Below are 26,510 nucleotides of genomic sequence, written 5' to 3'. Positions count from 1 at the left end.
ATCACTGCGGTGGCAGAATTTAACTGGATGCATTTACACTGACAGCAAAAGCACAGATATTTGGCTTGTTCACAGTCAGCAGTCGTCCCCTCCAGCAGATGAAGATATACATCAATGTGGAAGGTTTTCACTCTCAACACACTTGTGTGAAATTGGTTATGACACAGAATTTTGGAAAAGAATAACAATAATGCATCAACTCTGTCTGACCTCCATGGCATGGATGTGAAATGTCCGTAAACCCAGCTGGGCTTATTTGTTAGCTGATTATAAATCATCAAACCTACAGTCCAGAGTAGCAAGCTAGTAAGAGATTCATGGGGTGATGGTTGACCATCTGCTCTGTGTAGGAAAACCACTCGGTCCCCGGACAGTCTGTAGTTTGTATGTCATTCATAATGCAAGTGGATCTTAAGGATTCAACCAAGGTGTATAAAAGTTAAATTGATTTCATGGAACAAAGACTCATGGATTTTCCTTTTATTTTTCTTTAGCTTGAAGGCAAAGCTTTCAATTTACTAGTTCATCTACATTCCAACTCTCACCTATGTTCATAAGCTTTGGGTAGTGACTGAAAGAATAAGAATGTCTCCATTTAGGGGTGGCCTGGGCACATTCAGCTGGTAGGAGACCCCAGGGCAGACCCAGAACATGCTGGAGGGATTTTGTATCTCATATAGTTTGGGAATATCTTACGGTCCCTCAGGAGAAGCTGGAGGACGTTGCTGGGGAGAAAGAAGTCTTGGTTACCTTGCTCATTCTGCTGACCTGGACCCAAATAAGCAGTGGAGAATGCATGGTTGTTGTTTGTTTGTTTGTTTGTTTACATCTAGCCATCTGTTAAATCTGGAGTAAAATCATTTGAAAAGTTTAAATTATGTAGAATGTAACCTTAATTTTAATGGCATTGGATTACCATATTTTCAACACATGACAGGTTATATATCTGGGTAAAAATGCTTAAAAAAGTGAAAGTTGTGGCCTCTCTGGGTACGTTATGTTTTCATTCTGTTATATATGCCAATGTATGGTTTGAATGACAATACATTTGAACTTGAATGGTGTTAGCCTAGTCAGGTTGCTGAAAATCATTCTATGAATCTATACAGCTATCTCCATTCTGCCAAGAGATCTTTGCCTTGCATGTCATACTGGCCCACCTGGTGTATCCTGCATTGCGTGCCTTGACTTGACTTGACAAGTCTGAAAGGTTCCGTCTACCTAATTTGTATATTGAGATCCACGATGCAAAGGCCCGTCATCAGATGTCATTATCTTGATAATGTAGCCAGATTAAAAGCACATTAATATCAGGATGTAAATGTGGTCATATGAATAACAATAGATATACATATAGACATAAAGACCATGAGAAAAATAATTACACAGCTTTTCTGGAAACTATTAATTTATATTTATTTTTGTGGTTGTTTACATTTACATTCACTTTAAAGGCCACAAATCATGTGACAGCAAAATAACTGCAGATCACAGACAAAGATCTGTCACTCTAGGTAACAATGTCATAATAATGTCTAAACTTCTACTTTCTCTGTTATCACCCACATTCTTTTAGTTCGTTCGCGCTGTGGAATACCACCTCGTCTTGCAAATGGAGAGACCAAGACCACTACTAAACATCACTATGAGCATGATGAAAGAGTTGAATACACGTGTAAGAACCACTACATCATGGAGGGCAAGCCTTTCAAAACCTGCAACAATGGTGAATGGACTGGAGAGATGAGATGCCACCGTAAGTCATAATTCCCTTCATATTTTAATCTTGCATTTTGCGCAATTATTTTACATAGATAAAAACATTAATTGAAACTACTGAAATGTATAAGTTGCTCTGCCAAAATATACTGATAACATAATCAAATCTAATTGGCAAGCCAGGATGATATGGTGCACAGGATATAATTTTGCATTAAGTTTGTTTTCAATATATATTTTATTTTGGTTAATTTGTGCATCATGTTTAACCTCCAAATTCATTCAGATAATACAAAAGATTAAATGAGTGTTTTTGACAGGTCAGAAACACTGTTAAATTTCATATGTACCTGAGAGAAAGTACCAGAAAACTGGTGAATGCTGCAAATTATGCTGATAATATCACAACTCTGCTGTACAAAGCCAAAATACAGTAACTACATATTTGGTGAAAATTAAGTTGAGACAGGAATCTGACTTTTTGGAATCTGTTATTACAATATAAAGATTATGTTGAATAAATGTTTAATTTCTGTAAGTCAACACGTTAAATTGTTACAGAGATAGACCGATAGACAGCTGAAACAAAAGCGATACATCAAGTGAAAGCTAGCTGGTGAGATAGACACTTTCGATTGCATATAGTTTAAAGTAGTGCAGTATCTACATTTTAGGGGGTTTTAGGTTCTTAACCAACCTAAACAGACATAACATAAAGGCAATATAACCTTCCTATCTGTTTCGTGGTTTGCTGGCTTGCAATGTGTGCTCTCTATGCAGAATATCGTAATTTAATATGATACTGATGAAATTCTGGTAAATCACATATAATTACTTTTAAATTGTGTATTGATTTTTATTGATTTTTTAACCATTTAAATGGACAAGAAAGATGATGATACTGATTATATACTAAACATATATTTTTACCCAACATTGGCAACAATGATATATGGAGTATGCTGTACATTCAGTCATCACATGAATGTTATTTATCTGTTATCTTTTACAGAACCCTGCACCTTGGATAGAGAACTCATGAGCACACATAATGTTAATACATAATGTTAACCTATTAAATACTTACTTTATTTAATATAAATTAATAATACATTAAATATGTGTTAATCAATTTTAATTTGACAGCATAAACCTTGTAGAATACTGATTTTCCTAAAAGAAATTCAGCTTCATTTCCCTTGTCAAACATTTGTTCTCATCTTTCTCAACTATTTCCATAAAAACAGGAGCAAACAGCTGATGTGCCACTTGTTTTAGTTCTCCTTTTCCTTTAGCTTGTTCTTGATCTGTGATCTGATCACAGTGTCAAGATAAAGAGAGTGCTTATTAATACCAGATGTAAATACAAAGACTAAATCATATCTTGTTATCAGAATAACATGCCCAGATGAACAGCACATGTTAATACTGACTGTACATATAGTCATTAAAAGTCACAATGGAAACATATAGATATACAGGCTTCTATAAGAAAGACTTACAAGAGCTTTTCTGAAAATGACTTATTTGTATTTATTTTTTTAGTTGTTTCCATTTACATTCACTTTTAAGGCCACAAAACATGTGACTGCAAAATATCGTGTAATTGCAAATCACAGTCAAACATCTGTCACTCTAGAAAAATGTCATATTTTCACCTCAATAATGTCTAAACTTCTACTTTCTCTGTTATCACCCACATTCTTTTAGTTCTTGCAGGCTGTGAAAGACCACCTGTCCTTGAAAATGGAGACACTACGACCAGTGTTAAACCTCGATATGAGCATAATGAAAAAGTTGAATACATATGTCAGAAATTCTACGTCATGGAGGGCGAGCCTTACCAAACCTGCAACAATGGTGAATGGACTGGAGAGATAATATGCCTCAGTAAGTCATATGCATATTTTAATCTTGCATTTTGCGTAATTATTTTACATAGATAAAAACATTAATTGAAACTACTGAAATGTATAAGTTCCTGTGCCAAAATATGCTGATAAAGTTTGTTTTCATTATATGTTTTATTTTGCTTAATTTGTGCATCATATTTAAACTCCAAATTCATTCAGATAATACAAAAGATTAAATGAGTGTTTTTGATAGGTCAGAACCACTCTTAAATTTCATATGTACCTGAGAGAAAGTATTCTGCTGTACAAAGCCAAAATACAGTAACTACATGAAGAAATGTATTATTTCTGTAAGTCAACATGTTAAATTGTTACAGAGATAGACCAATAGACAGCTGAAACAAAAAAAGATATAGCCATGAAAGCTAGCTGCTGAGATAGATACTTTCCATTGTAGATCATTTAAAGTAGTGCAGTATCTTAATCAATCTAAAAAGGTATAAAATAAGGCAATATAACCTTCCTATCTGTTTCATGGTTTTCTGGCATGCAATGTGTGCTCTATATACAGAGTGTTGTAATTTAATATCATACTGATTACATACTAAATATATATTTTTACCCAACACTGACAATAATCATATATGGAGTATGCTGTACATTCAGTCATCACATGAATGTAATGTTATTTATCTGTTATCTTTTACAGAACCCTGCACTGTGGATAAAGAACTCCTGGAAACACATAATCTTGAATTCAAACATATAGATGGAGATAAATTGTATTCAGCCCATGATGATGTAATAGGGTTTGAGTGTGTCGAAGGAACAACACATGACGGCATAGTGGGAATGCGTCAGAACTGTATTTATGGTGTGATGAACCTGCCAACTTGCCATTAAGAGTTTTAGTCAGCTGGAAGTGTTAAACATGAGCTGTCTGGACAAACATGTAAAAGATAATCAGAGTTAATTTTTAGACAAGTTGTGCACTGGTCCACTGTCTATACTTCAGTTTTAAATTTTAATAAAACATATACAGTTTGTTCACTTTGTCTGTTTTCTGCCTCTATAATCAGATGCATGTATATGCACTATGACAGTAAAGTCAATGTATCCCATCTTGAGTCTTCAGTGTTACAAGAGGGAGAGTCAGATCAGCTTTCCTGGGGAAAATAAATAACTAACGCATCCTCAGTTACAAATATATTTTGAAAATACACTTAATGACAACAAGTCAGTGATTATCAACATAAAGAGAAAAGGTTTATATTGAATGCATCTGGAAACTCTTCACTGTCAATTAACAATCCTCACACTGAAAAAATCTTCAAAATGATCAATATCAATGCATTTTGTTTGATTTTCCAACATCTTCTCCTGGCAACAAAAGCATGATTAACACATTACCGGTTATGTTGAGGGAACTCAAAGCACTTAGTTAAACTTAGGGAAAGATCATGGTCTTGGTTAAAGGATGTGTTTTTGTTATTGTTGATGAATCTCATGAAAACACCATAAACAACAATTCATCAATCCATCTCTCAATACTTTCCACCTTTGCAACCACGTTCTTAAATCCTAAGTTTGGGGCCATTAGGACCATTTTCCTACCCTGAGATGCTTGAAATGGATGCTTCTGTGGATGCAATGATCAATAGTGGAAAGTACATTTACTCAAGAACTGTACTTTAAGGATAAAGCTGGCTAGCTAGTCCATTCCTCAATGCTTTTTGACCTCCCCAGCCAATCTGTTGCTCTCAGCCCCAAGCCCATTTGTTCACTCTGATCTTTAAAAATGGGTCATAGGTATGGGCTATACTGCACTGTTTTTAGCAAACGTTACTTAAACTGGAGTAAATTGTGTATTTTTAAGGTTATTTTCAGCCTCGGATTTGGTGAGATTCATGACAGCAGAATAGTGCATGAGGGGTCAACTCAAAGTTGACAGTTGACAGTCAAAAAAATATTGTCACCAGAAAATATTTAACCAAAACTACAACTTTTCCCTGACCGTAACAAAGTGTTTGAGTGGTATAAACCTAACAACATGTGGACGACAGGACAGGAACCCCAACCACCTCCTTACAACTTCTGTTCAGAATGTTTCATTTCCTGAACTGCAAAAACATGACCAGTGAACATGATCAAGGCAGCAATGGATGAAAGATGGAAGACTGTAAACTATTTCAAACACCTAAACGTTTTAAGTTTTCTGACTGAGAACAAATTCCTTTACAGTATTGATAGGATACAGAATATGAGTGTATAAATTGAATGTGCCATTTATCATGTTGTGTTCATAAAACCTTGTGCAATCCCACTGGGCAGTGCATGTTGCGACACTCAGTGTCCCCTGAGGACACGAGCTGGAGACAAACACACAGGAGTTCTTCTCAGAAAACAGCATTTGTCACAAGAGCATGCAGTTGTCTTTAATCTTTCTGCTCCTCCAACTGTGGGGGAATGTTGAAGTTTCTTTATCACAAAATGGTAAGTAGGAGTTTTTAATTTCTCAGGTGTAGCTTTGAGATACAAACAGGGCTTATGTTAAACCAAGACAAAGAGGAATTAGTGCAAATGTGCAGGGCGGTTGGTTAATTAGTCCCACCGTTTATATTTGCACACTGTCACATAGCTAAATCTCTTCCTATTTACATGACTCTGAAAAATAAAAAATTTGCTTATCATAGAAGTGAAAGATTTTTGCAACATTGACTGACTCTCAAAAAAATATATTTTCTTGATTTTTTTTTTTTTGTCACATGAAACATCTAAAATATTCACATATAAAGGATTGGATTATTAAAATGGGTTATACTAATGTAACAGCTTTGCATCATTGTTATAATGTCTTTATGATGTATTTTTAGCTTTTCATATATATATTATAAATTCATTTCACGATTTCAACGTAAAAATTTCTTAAGCTACTCAGATGTGTACCTCATATAAAAGGTGGAGTGTATGGAAAAAAGGTATACTTGATGAGGATCATGTGAAAATTATTCATATAATCTTTATAATTATTTTAGGAGCCATTCAGTGATGTGGATATCCATTGATTTTATCATTGTGTCCAGCTCCCCCTCATCTCTTTACTATCATATATGAGGCAAACTATTGATGATATAGTGTAAGAGTGGAACTTTTGTCATGTTGCCATGTTTTTGTCTCTCAGCATGTTCGAGGCTCCCAGATGTTCCTCATGCCCATGTGTCAGAAGAGACCAAAAAATCTGAGTACCAAGAACATGATGTGATACATTTTACTTGTGAACCCGGTTATATATCGTATGAAACCTCCAAATATGTTTGCACACATGAAGGCTGGCTGACAGTCCGGCAGGAAACGTGCTACTGTGAGTTAAGTTGCTTTACTGACTACTGTTGCTGCAGTTCAGGTGTGAAACATTCAACATGGTCTCATCTTAATTCATCCATACACTCAAATATGCCTATCAACATAGGCCCTATTAAAAGAGGCCATTTATTAACCACTGCCTCCACAGAGGGACTGCACTCCCAGCAGATACTAAACTGCATTTCATTGTGCAATTCTGTATTGTATGATTACAACAAAGCTGAACCTTGAACATTACATTCATTACATTACATTCAGAATTTTTTGTCATAAATGTATTATGGGAACAATTGTAAGGTTCAATGTCTAAACTTAGACATGCAGACAGGAATACTTCTTGGATCAAACTACCAACCTTGTCATCAACAGCCGCCCCCTTAACCTACTAATCTACAACCACCTCAAAGAACCCAAGACATTACCTAAAGTCATACTGTATCAGGTCTGCTTTACTGTGGCTTGGGAACGAATGAAACAGAGTCATAGTTATCGTCTCTACCCTTCTAGTAGATGATCAGTCAATCACTGATGGGCAGACTATGAATATATACTCTCTGTGAGCCTACTGGATGCTGATAAATACTTTACTCCCTTTTGGGTTCTTGGAGACCTAATTATTTTTAATGCTGTACTGTGTCAATAAGATCTTCATTAGATCTCTGAATGATGAGACAATGTGTCCAAATTTTTCTTCTTTTCCCATGTTGCCATGTTATTTGTTAGCATGTTCGGAGCTCCCAGATGTTCCTCACGCCAGCATTTCAGAGGAGACCAAGAAAGCTGAGTACCAAGAAGGAGACACAATACATTTCACTTGCGACCCTGGTTATATATCAGGTCCAACCATCAAATATGTATGTACAAGCAGAGGCTGGCTGGCAGTCCGTCTGGGAACATGCTCCCGTAAGTTAAATGGCTTTCTATTATATTCTTTCACCACCGACTGAGTGACTACTCCAATTGTAGATATATTGGATGATAGCAAAGGACTGCAGTAATCCACTAATCCAAAACAGGAACTGCTATAAAAATGCTTTAAAAAGATCTATTATCATTTCAGACTTTGTAATAAAAAAACAGAAGTCCCTTTCAGACACAAGCTTGATTACATAAATGTAACAGCAGTTTAACACGTTAGTCTAATCCTTGAATGAGCGCCCAGAAAACAGTTTTCATTTTGAAACTGCAATTTCTTCCTGTGGATAGTGGCATCAGATCAAAAAACCCTTATATGTGTAGTTCTGGAGGGCATGAGTAACAATATATTTTGTCATTTCATTAGGTTCATTAGGTTTGCAATGGCCAGATAAAGGGAAGTGGCATATAAAATTGTGTCGTCTGCATAAAAATGTTCTTTACAAAGTGGAGTATTGTCAAATTAAAGGGGACATATTATGCTTTTTATGACCTTCTGTTACTGTCATGATGTTGGATACCCATGTTAAACATGGTTCCAAGTTCCAAAACTTGAGTTGAACATATGTAAAAATGGTCCATGCAAGGCAGTCTGCCCTAAACACTTCCCTGAAAGAAGAGATTGGCTCATCACAGATGTCCATAAACGTCTGCCTGTTCCATAATCTTTGTTGCTGAGGTTGTTCACATCATGCAAAGACATTCCAGTAGAGCCCCAGAATAAAAATATGGATCTGGACATGTGCATAATGTGTCTTCTTTAACATGAAGGCTACAACAGCACAATTTCAAATAAATGAGAAAGAAAGAAAGAGATGTTAAATGTGTATCTTGTTCCACTTTCTTAATAGCACTGTAATCACATTTTTTTATCTTACTAACATCTCTTATATGCAAAACTGAAGCTATGAAATACTGTGAATGAGTAAATTTTAAATTGTACAGGAGATGTTGTTCTTGATTCCATGTCTGAAAAGGGCTTGAGTGATTAAGAATTTGTTTTAACTCAGAAGTCCAGAAGTACGGTTGTGTGACTGATTATTGGCACAAATGTACTTGTAAACAGCGAATTGTTAGTAGTTGAAGATGATGATTTCAATATACATGCTAACATTTATAAAGTAAATGAAAATCAGATTAGGGTACTGAAAGGTCTATTAAGACCATTGCATTATGTTACTGACTGCAATGCTAGCAAGTAAACATCAATCATCAAAGCAACGCACAAATGATGTATGGGATTTTTTTCTATGTCTGCTGAGTTGAGGGTAAAAAAGTTAAACAGTTGTAGGTGTAGCTTTTTTTTTTGGTTGATGTCTCTTATTTAGGAGACACAAATTTTGCATTTTGACCTCAATCTAAAGGATCTCAGTGGCGTTAGGCTCTTCTCTCTGTTGCAAACCTACTTTTTGATGTTGGCTGATGAGATGGTTGTATTTATACATCTAAAATGTTGCCTTGTTCAGCTTTTTTTCCCTCAGTGGGCCTGACTGACTGTTTGTGTTTAGTTTCAGCTTCGAGCTGTGACGCCCCACCTGCAAATGGAGGGATAACAGTGAAAGGTTTGCCCAAAAATGATGATCCCATCATTCCTGATCATGTACTCACATTCAGCTGCAATTGTCCTGGGGCAATTCTTGATGGCAGTTCAGTGCTGATATGTGGCAAAGATGGACAGTGGGATAGACCATTCCCTTCTTGCAGAGGTAAAAATCAGTGCAACAGTGTACAAAATATCCACATCAGAACCTTTTCTAATTTTTATTGTAGAACATGTTATGATCCATTTTGTTGACAAAGTTAATGCCCGTTTACTATTGATTTTGAAAGATGTTAGAGTTGCAATGGCTGTGGAGTAATTTGTTTAAGGTTTTGAAGAGGTTTGAAGAAACATACACTATATTGTTCAGAAGTGGAATCAAACCTGTAATTATTGAGTTTTTGCCACTAGAGGGCTGCGGAATCAAGCTGTGAGCACAACACTGACACATTATCGCCTTGTAAGTTGATGTTGGAAACTTCATAGCAAAAGGTTGCACATCCAGTAAACACAGAGCAACAATAGCAATCATTTGTAGGCGTGTTTCTGGCCACCTGGCACTCACTCTCTTTTATCTCTGTTTTGGTTTCCACCAACTCCTAAGAAACATAGTTAAGCTGCTAAATGCTTTTCTATGTTCACCAGCTGATCACTAACTTTCTCTGGCTGTTGTTTGGTGCTGGACAAGTATCGTACAGTGGGTTTTTATGGTTTTAATCCTGAGGACAGTTGCCTGCTGCCACTGAAAAAAATGATACTATGAGAGCGGTGACAGTAATCCAAAACAGTAAAGTTGCAAGTGGGAAAATCAAAACAATAAGCTAAAAGATGCTATAAAGCAGTGTTCACCAACCCTGCCCCTGGAGAGTTACTGCCCTACATGTTATAGGTATTTCTCCACTCTAATACACCTGATTCTAATTATTATAATGTTATCGAGCTCTGACAAGCTTCAGCTGCTTGATAACAAGTTAATACTTAGAATCAGGTGTGTTAGAGTGGGGAGATACCTAAAACACGCAGGGCAGTAGTTCTCCAGGAGCAGAGTTGGTGTCCACTGCTATAAAGCTCTGTAGAGCTGAGGGGAATGGCAGAGTCGGGTGATAATTCTCTGTGGGTTCATCGCTGCGACCCCTTTAACGTGTATTCCATTTATAATGTAAAAATATTTATCATAGACTATTTCATAAAAACAGGCATCTAGATCGAAACTTTAGTGTGTCTCCATCTACTCTTACTGTATCAGTACATTTATACGCATTTATACACATTTGCATACTGACGTAAATTTACATACATTTAGACATAAATTGTGAAGCCCAAAAGCTCAGATCCTAAGTCCAATATGCTACTGTTTATTAAAACGGATTAATAAAACTTATTTTTTTTACTTCATCAAAACAGACAAATGCATAGCCACCTGTGTACCTCACAGTGTATAGCGTTAGATAATACAACATTTTTCATAATTCGGCTTCAAGCCTGATAAAGAGGTGATAGAATCCAACTCTAGAATAAGTGTCTCTAAAGAGAGGACATCAGATTTTACATGGAAGGAAGCATCATCCGCATAAAAAGAAGCTTTTGATTCCAAACCATTAATCACTAGACCTTTAATGTTAACATTAGGTCTTACTTTTAAAGTCAGTGTTTCTATAACAAGAATAAACAAATATGTTGAAAGAGGACAGCCTTGTCTGACCCCTCTTGAAAGTTTAATTGTGTCAATAATATACCCATAGTAATTCTCATAATTCTGTTAAAAGGATTTTTGATTTTGATACACTTAACCATGTCAAAGGCTTCTCAAAGTCAGCTATAAATATCAAACCAGGCAGATTATCCTTATCATAATAATCAATGATTTCAAAGAGACGCCTGATCATCTATAAATTGGCTTTCTAAGAAACCTGTTTGATCAAAATGTATTAATTGTTGAATGACTTGCTTTAATCTAAGCGCAATACATTTGGCCAGAATACAGGCGTCAGAGTATTAGGGGTCTCCAGTTGTTTAAATTCACACGATCTTTTGCCTGGCCATCTATATCATGTTTTAACATTAGGGAAATTAAACCCTCTTTTTTGGGAATTAGATTGCTTCCCAAGAGAAATTATAGTAGGCTAATAAAGCATCCTTAATCTCAACAAAGAAGGTTCTGTAAACCTCCATAGGTACTCCATCTAATCCGGGAGACTTGCTATTCTGAAAAGAATATATGGCATCATATAACTCTTTCTAATTAATAGTACCTTCACATAATACTTGCCGCTCATCTGTGAGCTTAGGACGAGGGCAAGATTTCTAAAAATCAAACAAAGAAAAATGTTTTGACTGAAATACTTCCTCTACCTCCTTGAATATGTTAGTATAATAATCCATTAAAGTTTTAATGATGTCATTCATAGATGTAGCAGCTGTTCCATCTTCATTAAAAAGTAAACAAAGATAAAATCCAAATATATGGTTGATAACAGAACATCACGTAGTCACAGCTGCCTGATTATCAATAACTATTTCATGGGGCTGACGACAAATGTTCACTCTGTGAAATAGATTTTACTTTTTGCTTTGATTTCAAACCAAAGCTTAATATTAGGAGTATTTCTTTTTATGAGTCTGTAATATACACTCAAGAATCAGTATACCAATAAGTGATGACAAAAACGTTAAGATTGAAACTTTGGTAATTAATGTCCTCATCTACGCTTAAGCTTACATTTTTGTAATTCACTTTAGTAGTAAATTTAGATACATTTATGTACAGAGGTAAAGATTTTGACATAGATTTACATCAGATTTGAGTTCCCAAAAAGTTGCTATTTATATAAACCTGGTGATAAAACTGTTTTTCTTCCTTAAAGCAGACACATGCACAGTCACAGGTGTACCTGCCAATGTACAGGTCCATGAATATGTAGAAGGTGCACATCTAAGGAGAGGAGAAAAGTTAAGGTTTTATTGCCCCCTGCTTGGACACACTCTTCAAGGGAAGGACGAGGTCGAATGTCTAGCAAACAGACAGTGGAGTGGTCCCTTCCCAACATGTGGAGGTAAATAAATCCTTCTCTTATCCCCTGGTTCCTTATCTGAGGAAATGATGGTTAAAGGTGGTCCATGACCTAACTTTCAGATGTTTCCCTCAGAGGGCTTGCTTTCACTCTATTTACCTTGCATTTTAAAGGAAAACTGCAAAGGAAGTGGAGCAAATTCTTTATATTGTGAGGCAATTCATGCTGAAACTGCTATTTCAGGATGAGGTGGACTGTAAAGCCACATCACATTTAAACCAGCTTTTTATTTGTGAGAAACATGTCAATTTTATGCATATTATCTTTTGTGCTGCTATTTTCTTCTTCCTGAAATATGGCAGTTATTCTTAGTGTTTCATGTTTTATATAAATAATTTAGACCCCATTTTACCAGGTATTAACATGTAATCTGGATATCTTACATGAATAAGGAAAAATGCAGGTCATTACAGTTAAAATGCAACATATGACTGAATCAGCCAGACCACATCTCAGCCAGATTTAAATGCAATTTGTAACTCTGTCTCTTCCTGCTATCTCAAGCTGCCCAGCTAAGAAAGATATAGCCGAATCCTTCCTCTGCAAAGGAAAAATAAGCAGAGCCCGTACAGCAGTATCACTCTGGGAGACTCTCAAGGGACCGCTATGACAAAAGTACAAGGCGAGGGTCACATGAACATCGTGGGTAGCCATAGTAGTGCTAGTGCTAGCAAGCCTCTCCATCAGCACTGATTTCCTTTTAAAGTATATACAAATCTGCTGGCTGATTTATGTGTTGCACTCTAAAGCAACACTGCCACAACACTGGCAGACTTTAACTGGATGCATTTACATTGACAGCAAAAGCACAGATATTTGGCTTGTTCACAGTCAGCAGTCGTCCCCTTCAACAGATGAAGATATACATCAATGTGGAAGGTTTTCACTCTAAAACAAACATACATACATACATACATAACCAAATTGGTTATGACACAGAATTTTGGAAAAGAATAACAATAATGCATCAACTCTGTCTGACCTCCATGGCATGGATGTGAAATGTCCGTAAAGCCAGCAGGGCTTATTTGTTAGCTGATTATAAATCATCAAACCTACAGTCCAGAGTAGCAAGCTAGTAAGAGATTCCTGGGGTGATGGTTGACCATCTGCTCTGTGTAGGAAAACCACACGGTCCCCGGACAGTCTGTAGTTTGTATGTCATTCATAATGCAAGTGGATCTTAAGGATTCAACCAAGATGTATAAAAGTTAAATTGATTTCATGGAACAAAGACTCGTGGATTTTCCTTTCATTTTTCTTTAGCCTGAAGGCAAAGCTTTCAATTTACTAGTCCATCTACATTCCAACTCTCACCTATGTTCACAAGCTTTGGGTAGTGACTGAAAGAATAAGAATTAATTTAGGGGTGGCCTGGGCACATTCAGCTGGTAGGAGACCCCAGGGCAGACCCAGAACATGCTGGAGGGATTTTGTATCTCATATAGTTTGGGAATATTTTAGGGTCCCTCAGGAGAAGCTGGAGGACGTTGCTGGGGATAAAGAAGTCTTGGTTACCTTGCTCATTCTGCTGACCTGGACCCAAATAAGCAGTGGAGAATGCATGGTTGTTTTTTGTTTGTTTATTTGTTTACATCTAGCCATCTGTTAAATCTGGAGTAAAATCATTTGAAAAGTTTAAATTATGTAGAATGTAACCTTAATTTTAATGGCATTGGATTACCATATTTTCAACACATGACAGGTTATATATCTGGGTAAAAATGCTTAAAAAAGTTAAAGTTGTGGCCTCTCTGGGTACGTTATGTTTTCATTCTATTATATATGCCAATGTATGGTTTGAATGACAATACATTTGAACTTGAATGGTGTTAGCCTAGTCAGCAAGGTTGCTGAAAATCATTCTATGAATCTATACAGCTATCTCCATTCTGCCAAGAGATCTTTGCCTTGCATGTCATGCTGGCCCACCTGGTGTATCCTGCTTTGCGTGCCTTGACTTGTGACATGGCGTGTACTGTATATTGACAAGTCTGAAAGGTTCCGTCTACCTAATTTGTATATTGAGATCCAAAATGCAAAGGCCCATCATCAGATGTCATTATCTTGATAATGTAGCCAGATTAAAAGCACGTTAATATCAGGATGTAAATGTGGTCATATGAATAACAATAGATATACATATAGACATAAAGACCATGAGAAAAATAATTACACAGTTCTTCTGGAAACTATTAATTTATATTTATTTTTGTGGTTGTTTACATTTACATTCACTTTAAAGGCCACAAATCATGTGACAGCAAAATAACTGCAGATCACAGACAAAGATCTGTCACTCTAGGTAACAATGTCATAATAATGTCTAAACTTCTACTTTCTCTGTTATCACCCACATTCTTTTAGATCCTTTGCGCTGTGGAATACCACTTCGCCTTGCAAATGGATTCACCAAGACCACTACTAAACATCACTATGAGCATGATGAAAGAGTTGAATACATGTGTAAGAACCGCTACGTCATGGAGGGCAAGCCTTTCAAAACCTGCAACAATGGTGAATGGACTGGAGAGATGAGATGCCACCGTAAGTCATAGTTCCCTTCATATTTTTAATCTTGCATTTTGCGTAATTATTTTACATAGATAAAAACATTAATTGAAACTACAGAAATGTATAAGTTGCTCTGCCAAAATATGCTGATAACATAATCAAATCTAATTGGCAAGGTGCACAGGATATAATTTAGCATCAAGTTTGTTTTCATTATATAATTTATTTTGGTTAATTTGTGCATCATGTTTAACCTCTGAATTCATTCAGATAATACAAAAGATTAAATGAGAGTTTTTGATAGGTCAGAACCACTCTTAAATTTCATATGTACCTGAGAGAAAGTACCAGAAAACTGGTGAATGCTGCAAATTATGCTGACAATATCACAACTGTACAAAGCCAAAATACAGTAACTACATATTTGGTGAATATTAAATTGAGACAGGTATCTGACTTTTTGGAATCTGTTATTACAATATAAAGATTATGTTGAAGAAATGTTTAATTTCTGTAAGTCAACACGTTAAATTGTTACAGAGATAGACCGATAGACAGCTGAAACAAAAGCGATACATCAAGTGAAAGCTAGCTGGTGAGATAGACACTTTCGATTGCATATAGTTTAAAGTAGTGCAGTATCTGCATTTTTCTAGGTTTTAGGTTCTTCTTAAATCAAATATAATTACATTTAAATTGTGTATGGATTTTTTTAACCGTTCAAATGGACAAGAAAGATGAAAGAACACATTTTGTTTGTACATAGATAGTTTCCACTGCAGATAGTTTAAAGTAGTGCAGTATCTACATTTTGGGGGGTTTTAGGTTCTTAACCAACCTAAACAGACATAAAATAAAGGCAATCTAACCTTCCTATCTGTTCCGTGGTTTGCTGGCCTGCAATGTGTGCTCTCTATACAGAATATTGTAATTTAATATGATACTGATGAAATTCTGGTGAAATTCATGTGATTTGATATCTTTTAAATTACATATAATTACTTTTAAATTGTGTATTGATTTTTATTGATTTTTTTAACCATTTAAATGGACAAGAAAGACGATGATACTGATTACACACTAAACATATATTTTTACCCAACACTGACAATAATCATATATGGAGTATGCTGTACATTCAGTCATCACATGAATGTTATTTATCTGTTATCTTTTACAGAACCCTGCACCTTGGATAGAGAACTCATGAGCACACATAATGTTAACCTATTAAATATTTATTTTATTTAATATAAATTAATAATACATTAAATATCTGTTAATCAATTTTAATTTGACAGCATAAACCTTGTAGAATACTGATTTTCCTAAAAGAAATTCAGCTTCATTTCCCTTGTCAAAACTTTTTTTTCTCATCTTTCTCAACTATTTCCATAAAACAGGAGCAAACAGCTGATGTGCCAGTTGGTTTAGTTCTCCTTTTCCTTTAGCTTGTTCTTGATCTATGATCTGATCACAGTGTCAAGATAAAGAGAGTGCTAATTAATACCAGATGTAAATACAAAGACTAAATCATATCTTGTTATCAGAATAACATGCCCAGATAAACAGCACATGTTAATACTGACTGTACATATAGTCATTAAAAGTCACAATGGAAACATATAGATATACAGGCTTCTATAAGAAAGACTTACAAGAGCTTTTCTGAAAATGACTTATTTGTATTTATTTTTTTAGTTGTTTCCATTTACATTCACTTTTAAGGCCACAAAACATGTAACTGCAAAATATCGTGTAACTGCAAATCACAGTCAAACATCTGTCACTCTAGAAAAATGTCATATTTTCACCTCAATAATGTCTAAACTTCTACTTTCTCTGTTATCACCCACATTCTTTTAGTTCCTGCAGGCTGTGAAAGACCACCTGTCCTTGCAAATGGAGACACCACGACCAGTGTTAAACCTCGATATGAGCATAATGAAAGAGTTGAATACATATGTCAGAAATTCTACGTCATGGAGGGCGAGCCTTACCAAACCTGCAACAATGGTGAATGGACTGGAGAGATGAAATGTCTCCGTAAGTCATATTCATATATTAATCTTGCATTTTGCGTAATTATTTTACATAGATAAAAACATTAATTGAAACTACTGAAATGTATAAGTTGCTCTGCCAAAATATGCTGATAAAATAAAATCTAATTGGCAAGCCACAATGATATGGTGCACAGGATATAATTTTGCATCAAGTTTGTTTTTATTATATGTTTTATTTTGCTTAATTTGTGCATCATGTTTAAACTCCAAATTCATTCAGATAATACAAAAGATTAAATGAGTGTTTTTGATAGGTCAGAACCACTCTTAAATTTCATATGTACCTGAGAGAGAGTATTCTGCTGTACAAAGCCAAAATACAGTAACTACATGAGGAAATGTATTATTCCTGTAAGTCAACATGTTAAATTGTTACAGAGATAGACCAATAGACAGCTGAAACAAAAAAAGATATAGCCATGAAAGCTAGCTGCTGAGATAGATACTTTCCATCGTAGATCATTTAAAGTAGTGCAGTATCTTAATCAATCTAAAAAGGTATAAAATAAGGCAATACAACCTTCCTATCTGTTTCATGGTTTTCTGGCATGTAATGTGTGCTCTATATACAGAGTATTGTAATTTAATATGATACTGATTACACACTAAATATATATTTTACCCAACACTGACAATAATCATATATGGAGTATGCTGTACATTCAGTCATCACATGAATGTTATTTATCTGTTATCTTTTACAGAACCCTGCACCTTGGATAGAGAACTCATGAGCACACATAATGTTAACCTATTAAATATTTATTTTATTTAATATAAATTAATAATACATTAAATATGTGTTAATCAATTTTAATTTGACAGCATAAACCTTGTAGAATACTGATTTTCCTAAAAGAAATTCAGCTTCATTTCCCTTGTCAAACCTTTTTTTCTCATCTTTCTCAACTATTTCCATAAAACAGGAGCAAACAGCTGATGTGCCAGTGGTTTTAGTTCTCCTTTTCCTTTACCTTGTTCTTGATCTGTGATCTGATCACAGTGTCAAGATAAAGAGAGTGCTTATTAATACCAGATGTAAATACAAAGACTAAATCATATCTTGTTATCAGAATAACATGCCCAGATAAACAGCACATGTTAATACTGACTGTACATATAGTCATTAAAAGTCACAATGGAAACATATAGATATACAGGCTTCTATAAGAAAGACTTACAAGAGCTTTTCTGAAAATGACTTATTTGTATTTATTTTTTTAGTTGTTTCCATTTACATTCACTTTTAAGGCCACAAAACATGTAACTGCAAAATATCGTGTAACTGCAAATCACAGTCAAACATCTGTCACTCTAGAAAAATGTCATATTTTCACCTCAATAATGTCTAAACTTCTACTTTCTCTGTTATCACCCACATTCTTTTAGTTCCTGCAGGCTGTGAAAGACCACCTGTCCTTGCAAATGGAGACACCACGACCACTGTTAAACCTCGATATGAGCATAATGAAAAAGTTGAATACATATGTCAGAAATTCTACGTCATGGAGGGCGAGCCTTACCAAACCTGCAACAATGGTGAATGGACTGGAGAGATGAAATGCCTCAGTAAGTCATATTCATATTTTAATCTTGCATTTTGCGTAATTATTTTACATAGATAAAAACATTAATTGAAACTACTGAAATGTATAAGTTGCTCTGCCAAAATATGCTGATAAAATAAAATCCAATTGGCAAGCCACAATGATATGGTGCACAGGATATAATTTTGCATCAAGTTTGTTTTTATTATATGTTTTATTTTGCTTAATTTGTGCATCAAGTTTAAACTCCAAATTCATTCAGATAATACAAAAGATTAAATGAGTGTTTTTGATAGGTCAGAACCACTCTTAAATTTCATATGTACCTGAGAGAAAGTACTCGGCTGTACAAAGCCAAAATACAGTAACTACATGAGGAAATGTATTATTCCTGTAAGTCAACATGTTAAATTGTTACAGAGATAGACCAATAGACAGCTGAAACAAAAAAAGATATAGCCATGAAAGCTAGCTGCTGAGATAGATACTTTCCATTGTAGATCATTTAAAGTAGTGCAGTATCTTAATCAATCTAAAAAGGTATAAAATAAGGCAATACAACCTTCCTATCTGTTTCATGGTTTTCTGGCATGTAATGTGTGCTCTATATAAAGACTATTGTAATTTAATATGATACTGATTACACACTAAATATATATTTTACCCAACACTGACAATAATCATATATGGAGTATGCTGTACATTCAGTCATCACATGAATGTTATTTATCTGTTATCTTTTACAGAACCCTGCACCTTGGATAGAGAACTCATGAGCACACATAATGTTAACCTATTAAATATTTATTTTATTTAATATAAATTAATAATACATTAAATATCTGTTAATCAATTTTAATTTGACAGCATAAACCTTGTAGAATACTGATTTTCCTAAAAGAAATTCAGCTTCATTTCCCTTGTCAAAACTTTTTTTTCTCATCTTTCTCAACTATTTCCATAAAACAGGAGCAAACAGCTGATGTGCCAGTTGGTTTAGTTCTCCTTTTCCTTTAGCTTGTTCTTGATCTATGATCTGATCACAGTGTCAAGATAAAGAGAGTGCTAATTAATACCAGATGTAAATACAAAGACTAAATCATATCTTGTTATCAGAATAACATGCCCAGATAAACAGCACATGTTAATACTGACTGTACATATAGTCATTAAAAGTCACAATGGAAACATATAGATATACAGGCTTTTATAAGAAAGACTTACAAGAGCTTTTCTGAAAATGACTTATTTGTATTTATTTTTTTAGTTGTTTCCATTTACATTCACTTTTAAGGCCACAAAACATGTAACTGCAAAATATCGTGTAACTGCAAATCACAGTCAAACATCTGTCACTCTAGAAAAATGTCATATTTTCACCTCAATAATGTCTAAACTTCTACTTTCTCTGTATCACCCACATTCTTTTAGTTCCTGCAGGCTGTGAAAGACCACCTGTCCTTGCAAATGGAGACACCACAACCAGTGTTAAACCTCGATATGAGCATAATGAAAAAGTTGAATACATATGTCAGAAATTCTACGTCATGGAGGGCGAGCCTTACCAAACCTGCAACAATGGTGAATGGACTGGAGAGATGAAATGCCTCAGTAAGTCATATTCATATTTTAATCTTGCATTTTGCGTAATTATTTTACATAGATAAAAACATTAATTGAAACTACTGAAATGTATAAGTTGCTCTGCCAAAATATGCTGATAAAATAAAATCTAATTGGCAAGCCACAATGATATGGTGCACAGGATATAATTTTGCATCAAGTTTGTTTTTATTATATGTTTTATTTTGCTTAATTTGTGCATCATGTTTAAACTCCAAATTCATTCAGATAATACAAAAGATTAAATGAGTGTTTTTGATAGGTCAGAACCACTCTTAAATTTCATATGTACCTGAGAGAGAGTATTCTGCTGTACAAAGCCAAAATACAGTAACTACATGAGGAAATGTATTATTCCTGTAAGTCAACATGTTAAATTGTTACAGAGATAGACCAATAGACAGCTGAAACAAAAAAAGATATAGCCATGAAAGCTAGCTGCTGAGATAGATACTTTCCATTGTAGATCATTTAAAGTCGTGCAGTATCTTAATCAATCTAAAAAGGTATAAAATAAGGCAATATAACCTTCCTATCTGTTTCATGGTTTTCTGGCATGTAATGTGTGCTCTATATACAGAGTATTGTAATTTAATATGATACTGATTACACACTAAATATATATTTTACCCAACACTGACAATAATCATATATGGAGTATGCTGTACATTCAGTCATCACATGAATGTTATTTATCTGTTATCTTTTACAGAACCCTGCACCTTGGATAGAGAACTCATGAGCACACATAATGTTAACCTATTAAATATTTATTTTATTTAATATAAATTAATAATACATTAAATATGTGTTAATCAATTTTAATTTGACAGCATAAACCTTGTAGAATACTGATTTTCCTAAAAGAAATTCAGCTTCATTTCCCTTGTCAAACCTTTTTTTCTCATCTTTCTCAACTATTTCCATAAAACAGGAGCAAACAGCTGATGTGCCAGTGGTTTTAGTTCTCCTTTTCCTTTACCTTGTTCTTGATCTGTGATCTGATCACAGTGTCAAGATAAAGAGAGTGCTTATTAATACCAGATGTAAATACAAAGACTAAATCATATCTTGTTATCAGAATAACATGCCCAGATAAACAGCACATGTTAATACTGACTGTACATATAGTCATTAAAAGTCACAATGGAAACATATAGATATACAGGCTTCTATAAGAAAGACTTACAAGAGCTTTTCTGAAAATGACTTATTTGTATTTATTTTTTTAGTTGTTTCCATTTACATTCACTTTTAAGGCCACAAAACATGTGACTGCAAAATATCGTGTAACTGCAAATCACAGTCAAACATCTGTCACTTTAGAAAAATGTCATATTTTCACCTCAATAATGTCTAAACTTCTACTTTCTCTGTATCACCCACATTCTTTTAGTTCCTGCAGGCTGTGAAAGACCACCTGTCCTTGCAAATGGAGACACCACGACCACTGCTAAACCTCGATATGAGCATAATGAAAGAGTTGAATACATATGTCAGAAATTCTACGTCATGGAGGGCGAGCCTTACCAAACCTGCAACAATGGTGAATGGACTGGAGAGATGAAATGCCTCCGTAAGTCATATTCATATTTTAATCTTGCATTTTGCGTAATTATTTTACATAGATAAAAACATTAATTGAAACTACTGAAATGTATAAGTTCCTGTGCCAAAATATGCTGATAAAATAAAATCTAATTGGCAAGCCACAATGATATGGTGCACAGGATATAATTTTGCATCAAGTTTGTTTTTATTATATGTTTTATTTTGCTTAATTTGTGCATCATGTTTAAACTCCAAATTCATTCAGATAATACAAAAGATTAAATGAGTGTTTTTGATAGGTCAGAACCACTCTTAAATTTCATATGTACCTGAGAGAAAGTACTCTGCTGTACAAAGCCAAAATACAGTAACTACATGAAGAAATATATTATTTCTGTAAGTCAACATGTTAAATTGTTACAGAGATAGACCAATAGACAGCTGAAACAAAAAAAGATATAGCCATGAAAGCTAGCTGCTGAGATAGATACTTTCCATTGTAGATCATTTAAAGTAGTGCAGTATCTTAATCAATCTAAAAAGGTATAAAATAAGGCAATATAACCTTCCTATCTGTTTCATGGTTTTCTGGCATGTAATGTGTGCTCTATATACAGAGTATTGTAATTTAATATGATACTGATTACACACTAAATATATATTTTACCCAACACTGACAATAATCATATATGGAGTATGCTGTACATTCAGTCATCACATGAATGTTATTTATCTGTTATCTTTTACAGAACCCTGCACCTTGGATAGAGAACTCATGAGCACACATAATGTTAACCTATTAAATATTTATTTTATTTAATATAAATTAATAATACATTAAATATGTGTTAATCAATTTTAATTTGACAGCATAAACCTTGTAGAATACTGATTTTCCTAAAAGAAATTCAGCTTCATTTCCCTTGTCCAAACATTTGTTCTCATCTTTCTCAACTATTTCCATAAAAACAGGAGCAAACAGCTGATGTGCCAGTGGTTTTAGTTCTCCTTTTCCTTTACCTTGTTCTTGATCTGTGATCTGATCACAGTGTCAAGATAAAGAGAGTGCTTATTAATACCGGATGTAAATATAAAGACTAAATCATATCTTGTTATCAGAATAACATGCCCAGATAAACAGCCAATGTTAATACTTACTGTACATATAGTCATTAAAAGTCACAATGGAAACATATAGATATACAGGCTTCTATAAGAAGGACTTACAAGAGCTTTTCTGAAAATGACTTATTTGTATTTATTTTTTTAGTTGTTTCCATTTAAATTCACTTTTAAGGCCACAAAACATGTAACTGCAAAATATCGTGTAACTGCAAATCACAGTCAAACATCTGTCACTCTAGAAAAATGTCATATTTTCACCTCAATAATGTCTAAACTTCTACTTTCTCTGTATCACCCACATTCTTTTAGTTCCTGCAGGCTGTGAAAGACCACCTGTCCTTGAAAATGGAGACACCACGACCAGTGTTAAACCTCGATATGAGCATAATGAAAGAGTTGAATACATATGTCAGCGATACTACGTCATGGAGGGCGAGCCTTACCAAACCTGCAACAATGGTGAATGGACTGGAGAGATAAAATGCCTCAGTAAGTCATATTCATATTTTAATCTTGCATTTTGCGTAATTATTTTACATAGATAAAAACATTAATTGAAACTACTGAAATGTATAAGTTCCTGTGCCAAAATATGCTGATAAAGTTTGTTTTCATTACATGTTTTATTTTGCTTAATTTGTGCATCATATTTAAACTCCAAATTCATTCAGATAATACAAAAGATTAAATGAGTGTTTTTGATAGGTCAGAACCACTCTTAAATTTCATATGTACCTGAGAAAGTACTCTGCCGTACAAAGCCAAAATACAGTAACTACATGAAGAAATATATTATTTCTGTAAGTCAACATGTTAAATTGTTATAGAGATAGACCAATAGACAGCTGAAACAAAAAAAGATATAGCCATGAAAGCTAGCTGCTGAGATAGATACTTTCCATTGTAGATCATTTAAAGTAGTGCAGTATCTTAATCAATCTCAAAAGGTATAAAATAAGGCAATATAACCTTCCTATCTGTTTCATGGTTTTCTGGCATGTAATGTGTGCTCTATATACAGAGTATTGTAATTTAATATGATATAATATATACACACTAAATATATATTTTACCCAACACTGACAATAATCATATATGGAGTATGCTGTACATTCAGTCATCACATGAATGTTATTTATCTGTTATCTTTTACAGAACCCTGCACTGTGGATAAAGAACTCCTGAGAGCACATAATCTTGAAGTCAAACATATACGTGGAGATAAATTGTATTCAGCCCATGATGATGTAATAGGGTTCCGGTGTCTCATAGGAACAACACATGACGGCAGAGTGAGAATGCGTCAGAGGTGTAATGATGGTGTGATGGACCTGCCAACTTGCCATTAAGAGTTTTAGTCAGCTGGAAGTGATAAACATGAGCTGTCTGGACAAACATGTAAAAGATAATCAGAATTAAGTTTTAGACAAGTTATATACTGATCAACTGTCTGTACTTCAGTGCTGTGTGTGGTAATTTTAATAAAACATATTCACTATATTCACTTTGTTTTTTCTGCCTCCACAATCAGACGCATGTATATGTTTTATGCGAGTAAACATTTGTGATAACTGAAAAAAGGGCGATTTCACTTATTTTTCCATCCTTACCTCTTTAGACAGATGTGGTCTAGACAGAAAATTTACTCTATAAAGATATTTTGTGATTGTATTTTTCAAAGGTAAAACATTTCTACCTTTGTTTTTAAGAGAGAAAGAGGAGCTCTACTTGGCCATGACCAATGAAATGGAGAAATGTGGAATGTGTTTTCACAAATAGAAAAAAGGTTTCACAAATCTGAAACTGTGCACTCATATCATGTGCAAGCACCTGGTTTTTATGTGCTCAGGTTTTGAAATTAATTAAAACACCAAGCTTTTCAACCTCCCTAGCCTGTGTGTTGCTCTCAGCCCCAAGACCATTTGTTCTCTCTGAAGATGTAAATCTTTAAGTATATTGTGCACTGTAGTTTTTAGCAGACATTACTTAAACCAGAGTACATTTTTAAGCCTCGGATTTGGTGCACTAGTGAGATTTATGACAGCAGGACAGTGTGCGAGTGATCGACTCAAAATACGGTGCTCATTTTGACTATAATGAAGGAGCATGTCTGCCAGTGCATCAGTGTGGCTTATTGATGCATTTTGAATAGTTTTTGGACAACAATAGAAACAACAATCGTGGGATTTGTTGACAGTAAAAAATTGTATCCTTTAAGTATTTAAAAAGTCAGCATTGACTTGAAGCATGATACACCTTGAATTTTTCAATATTTAACCAAAGCAATGACCTTTTCTCATTGCCAGTGAACATAATCCAGACAACAAATCTTTTTTTTTTAACAAAGTAACAAGCAAACTTTTAATTTTTCTAGCTGAGAACACATTCCTTTACAGCCTTGTATGAATTAGATGTGGATGCACAGATGCTGTATTTGAGCACTTCTGGATCATTTGTTATCAGTGTGTGTTGGTGTGTCACAATGCTTTGTACAATCCTATTGGGCAGTTCATGTTGCTCCTGAAGCACATGCACTGGGGACAAACGCATACCAATTCTGCTCAGATAACAGCATTTATCAAAGAAACATGCAACTGTCTTTAACTCTTCTTTCTTCAGCTGTGGAGGAATGTGGGGATTTCTTTATCACAGTCACAGAACAGTAAGACCGACTTCTATAAAATACTGAAGTGTTACGATTTATCCAAGAGGACACTGTATGCAAGGGAAGAGACGTTCAAGACTCATGTAAACTGCATGTTTTGATGTGTAGTACTGCCTTATTACATTACAGAGGAATTAGTGCATATGTGTGTAGATGGTAAATTATTGTCTCAAAATTATATGTTCATTGATAAATCTATGTTCTAATGTTTCCATAAGACTTTAATAATTGTCAATTGTGGACTATACAAAATAATGGATTTTTTGCAACACTAAATGGCCCCCAATACAACATCTTAATTGTTTTTGCAGGTGGAATGTGTTAAATGTTAAGAGAAGAATAATCTGTTCTTTATGTTACATTTCTATCTATGTTGGATTATAAAGTACCCACATTTATGTACACATACAGTATGTCATAAATCTTAACTAGTGTAAATGTATTGCAATTTGGGCACAAGCCAGTTCACCTGGTCTGTGACATCAGATTGATTTATCCTCTTAATGACCCCCTTTTTTTTTCTTCTGTTTTCTCTGTTGCCTCTACCCTTCTATTTCTTTGTATTGTTATTATGAGCGACTTTATGAGCTAATATCCATGATCATTTTTGTGAATTAATGTATATTATATATGCATCCCACCATTTAAACATGAAAAGTTGCTCTGGCTAACAAATAGCCTGCTTTACACCAGCTGAGAAGGGTGCAGGCCAACTCCCCTCCCCCAGACAAATTAATAAGATACAGTAGCTCATACAAGGAGTTGGTTTGTATCACAAAGGGTGAACTTGATTAAGATTTAGATATTAAAATTTTCACATTTTATAATTATTTGAGAGTTGCTATGTGTCCTAAAAAGAATACAATGCCAATATATCCTCTTCTTTTACCATGTTGTTATGTCGTTGTTTGATAGCATGTGCGAAACTCCCAGATGTTCCTGTTTATATATCAAGTCC

The 26,510-nt window shown here is 34.5% G+C and overlaps 1 protein-coding gene across 1 annotated transcript in view; it reads left to right on the top strand.

Annotated features, from left to right (window-relative positions):
- LOC137188503 (complement factor H-like) overlaps window positions 1–24,387 on the top strand; it is a 49,695-nt gene extending 25,308 nt beyond the window's left edge. The window contains exons 24-39 of the mRNA XM_067598157.1: window positions 1,577–1,756; window positions 3,430–3,609; window positions 4,282–4,467; window positions 4,652–4,723; window positions 5,934–6,065; window positions 6,754–6,933; window positions 7,659–7,838; window positions 9,359–9,556; window positions 12,255–12,443; window positions 14,829–15,008; window positions 16,842–17,021; window positions 18,431–18,610; window positions 20,020–20,199; window positions 21,608–21,787; window positions 23,197–23,376; window positions 24,043–24,387. Of these exons, the coding sequence (XP_067454258.1) occupies window positions 1,577–1,756; window positions 3,430–3,609; window positions 4,282–4,467; window positions 4,652–4,723; window positions 5,934–6,065; window positions 6,754–6,933; window positions 7,659–7,838; window positions 9,359–9,556; window positions 12,255–12,443; window positions 14,829–15,008; window positions 16,842–17,021; window positions 18,431–18,610; window positions 20,020–20,199; window positions 21,608–21,787; window positions 23,197–23,376; window positions 24,043–24,236 (2,771 nt within the window). The 3' untranslated portion in view covers window positions 24,237–24,387. The remainder of the gene's footprint in view (window positions 1–1,576; window positions 1,757–3,429; window positions 3,610–4,281; window positions 4,468–4,651; window positions 4,724–5,933; window positions 6,066–6,753; window positions 6,934–7,658; window positions 7,839–9,358; window positions 9,557–12,254; window positions 12,444–14,828; window positions 15,009–16,841; window positions 17,022–18,430; window positions 18,611–20,019; window positions 20,200–21,607; window positions 21,788–23,196; window positions 23,377–24,042) is intronic.
- Window positions 24,388–26,510: the final 2,123 nt, after the last annotated feature.

This window comes from Thunnus thynnus, chromosome 8 (assembly GCF_963924715.1).
Source record: "Thunnus thynnus chromosome 8, fThuThy2.1, whole genome shotgun sequence".
NCBI classification, from domain to species: Eukaryota; Metazoa; Chordata; class Actinopteri; order Scombriformes; family Scombridae; genus Thunnus; species Thunnus thynnus.
Note: the sequence above shows the minus strand (reverse complement) of the source record. Positions and strands in the feature narration are given on the sequence as shown.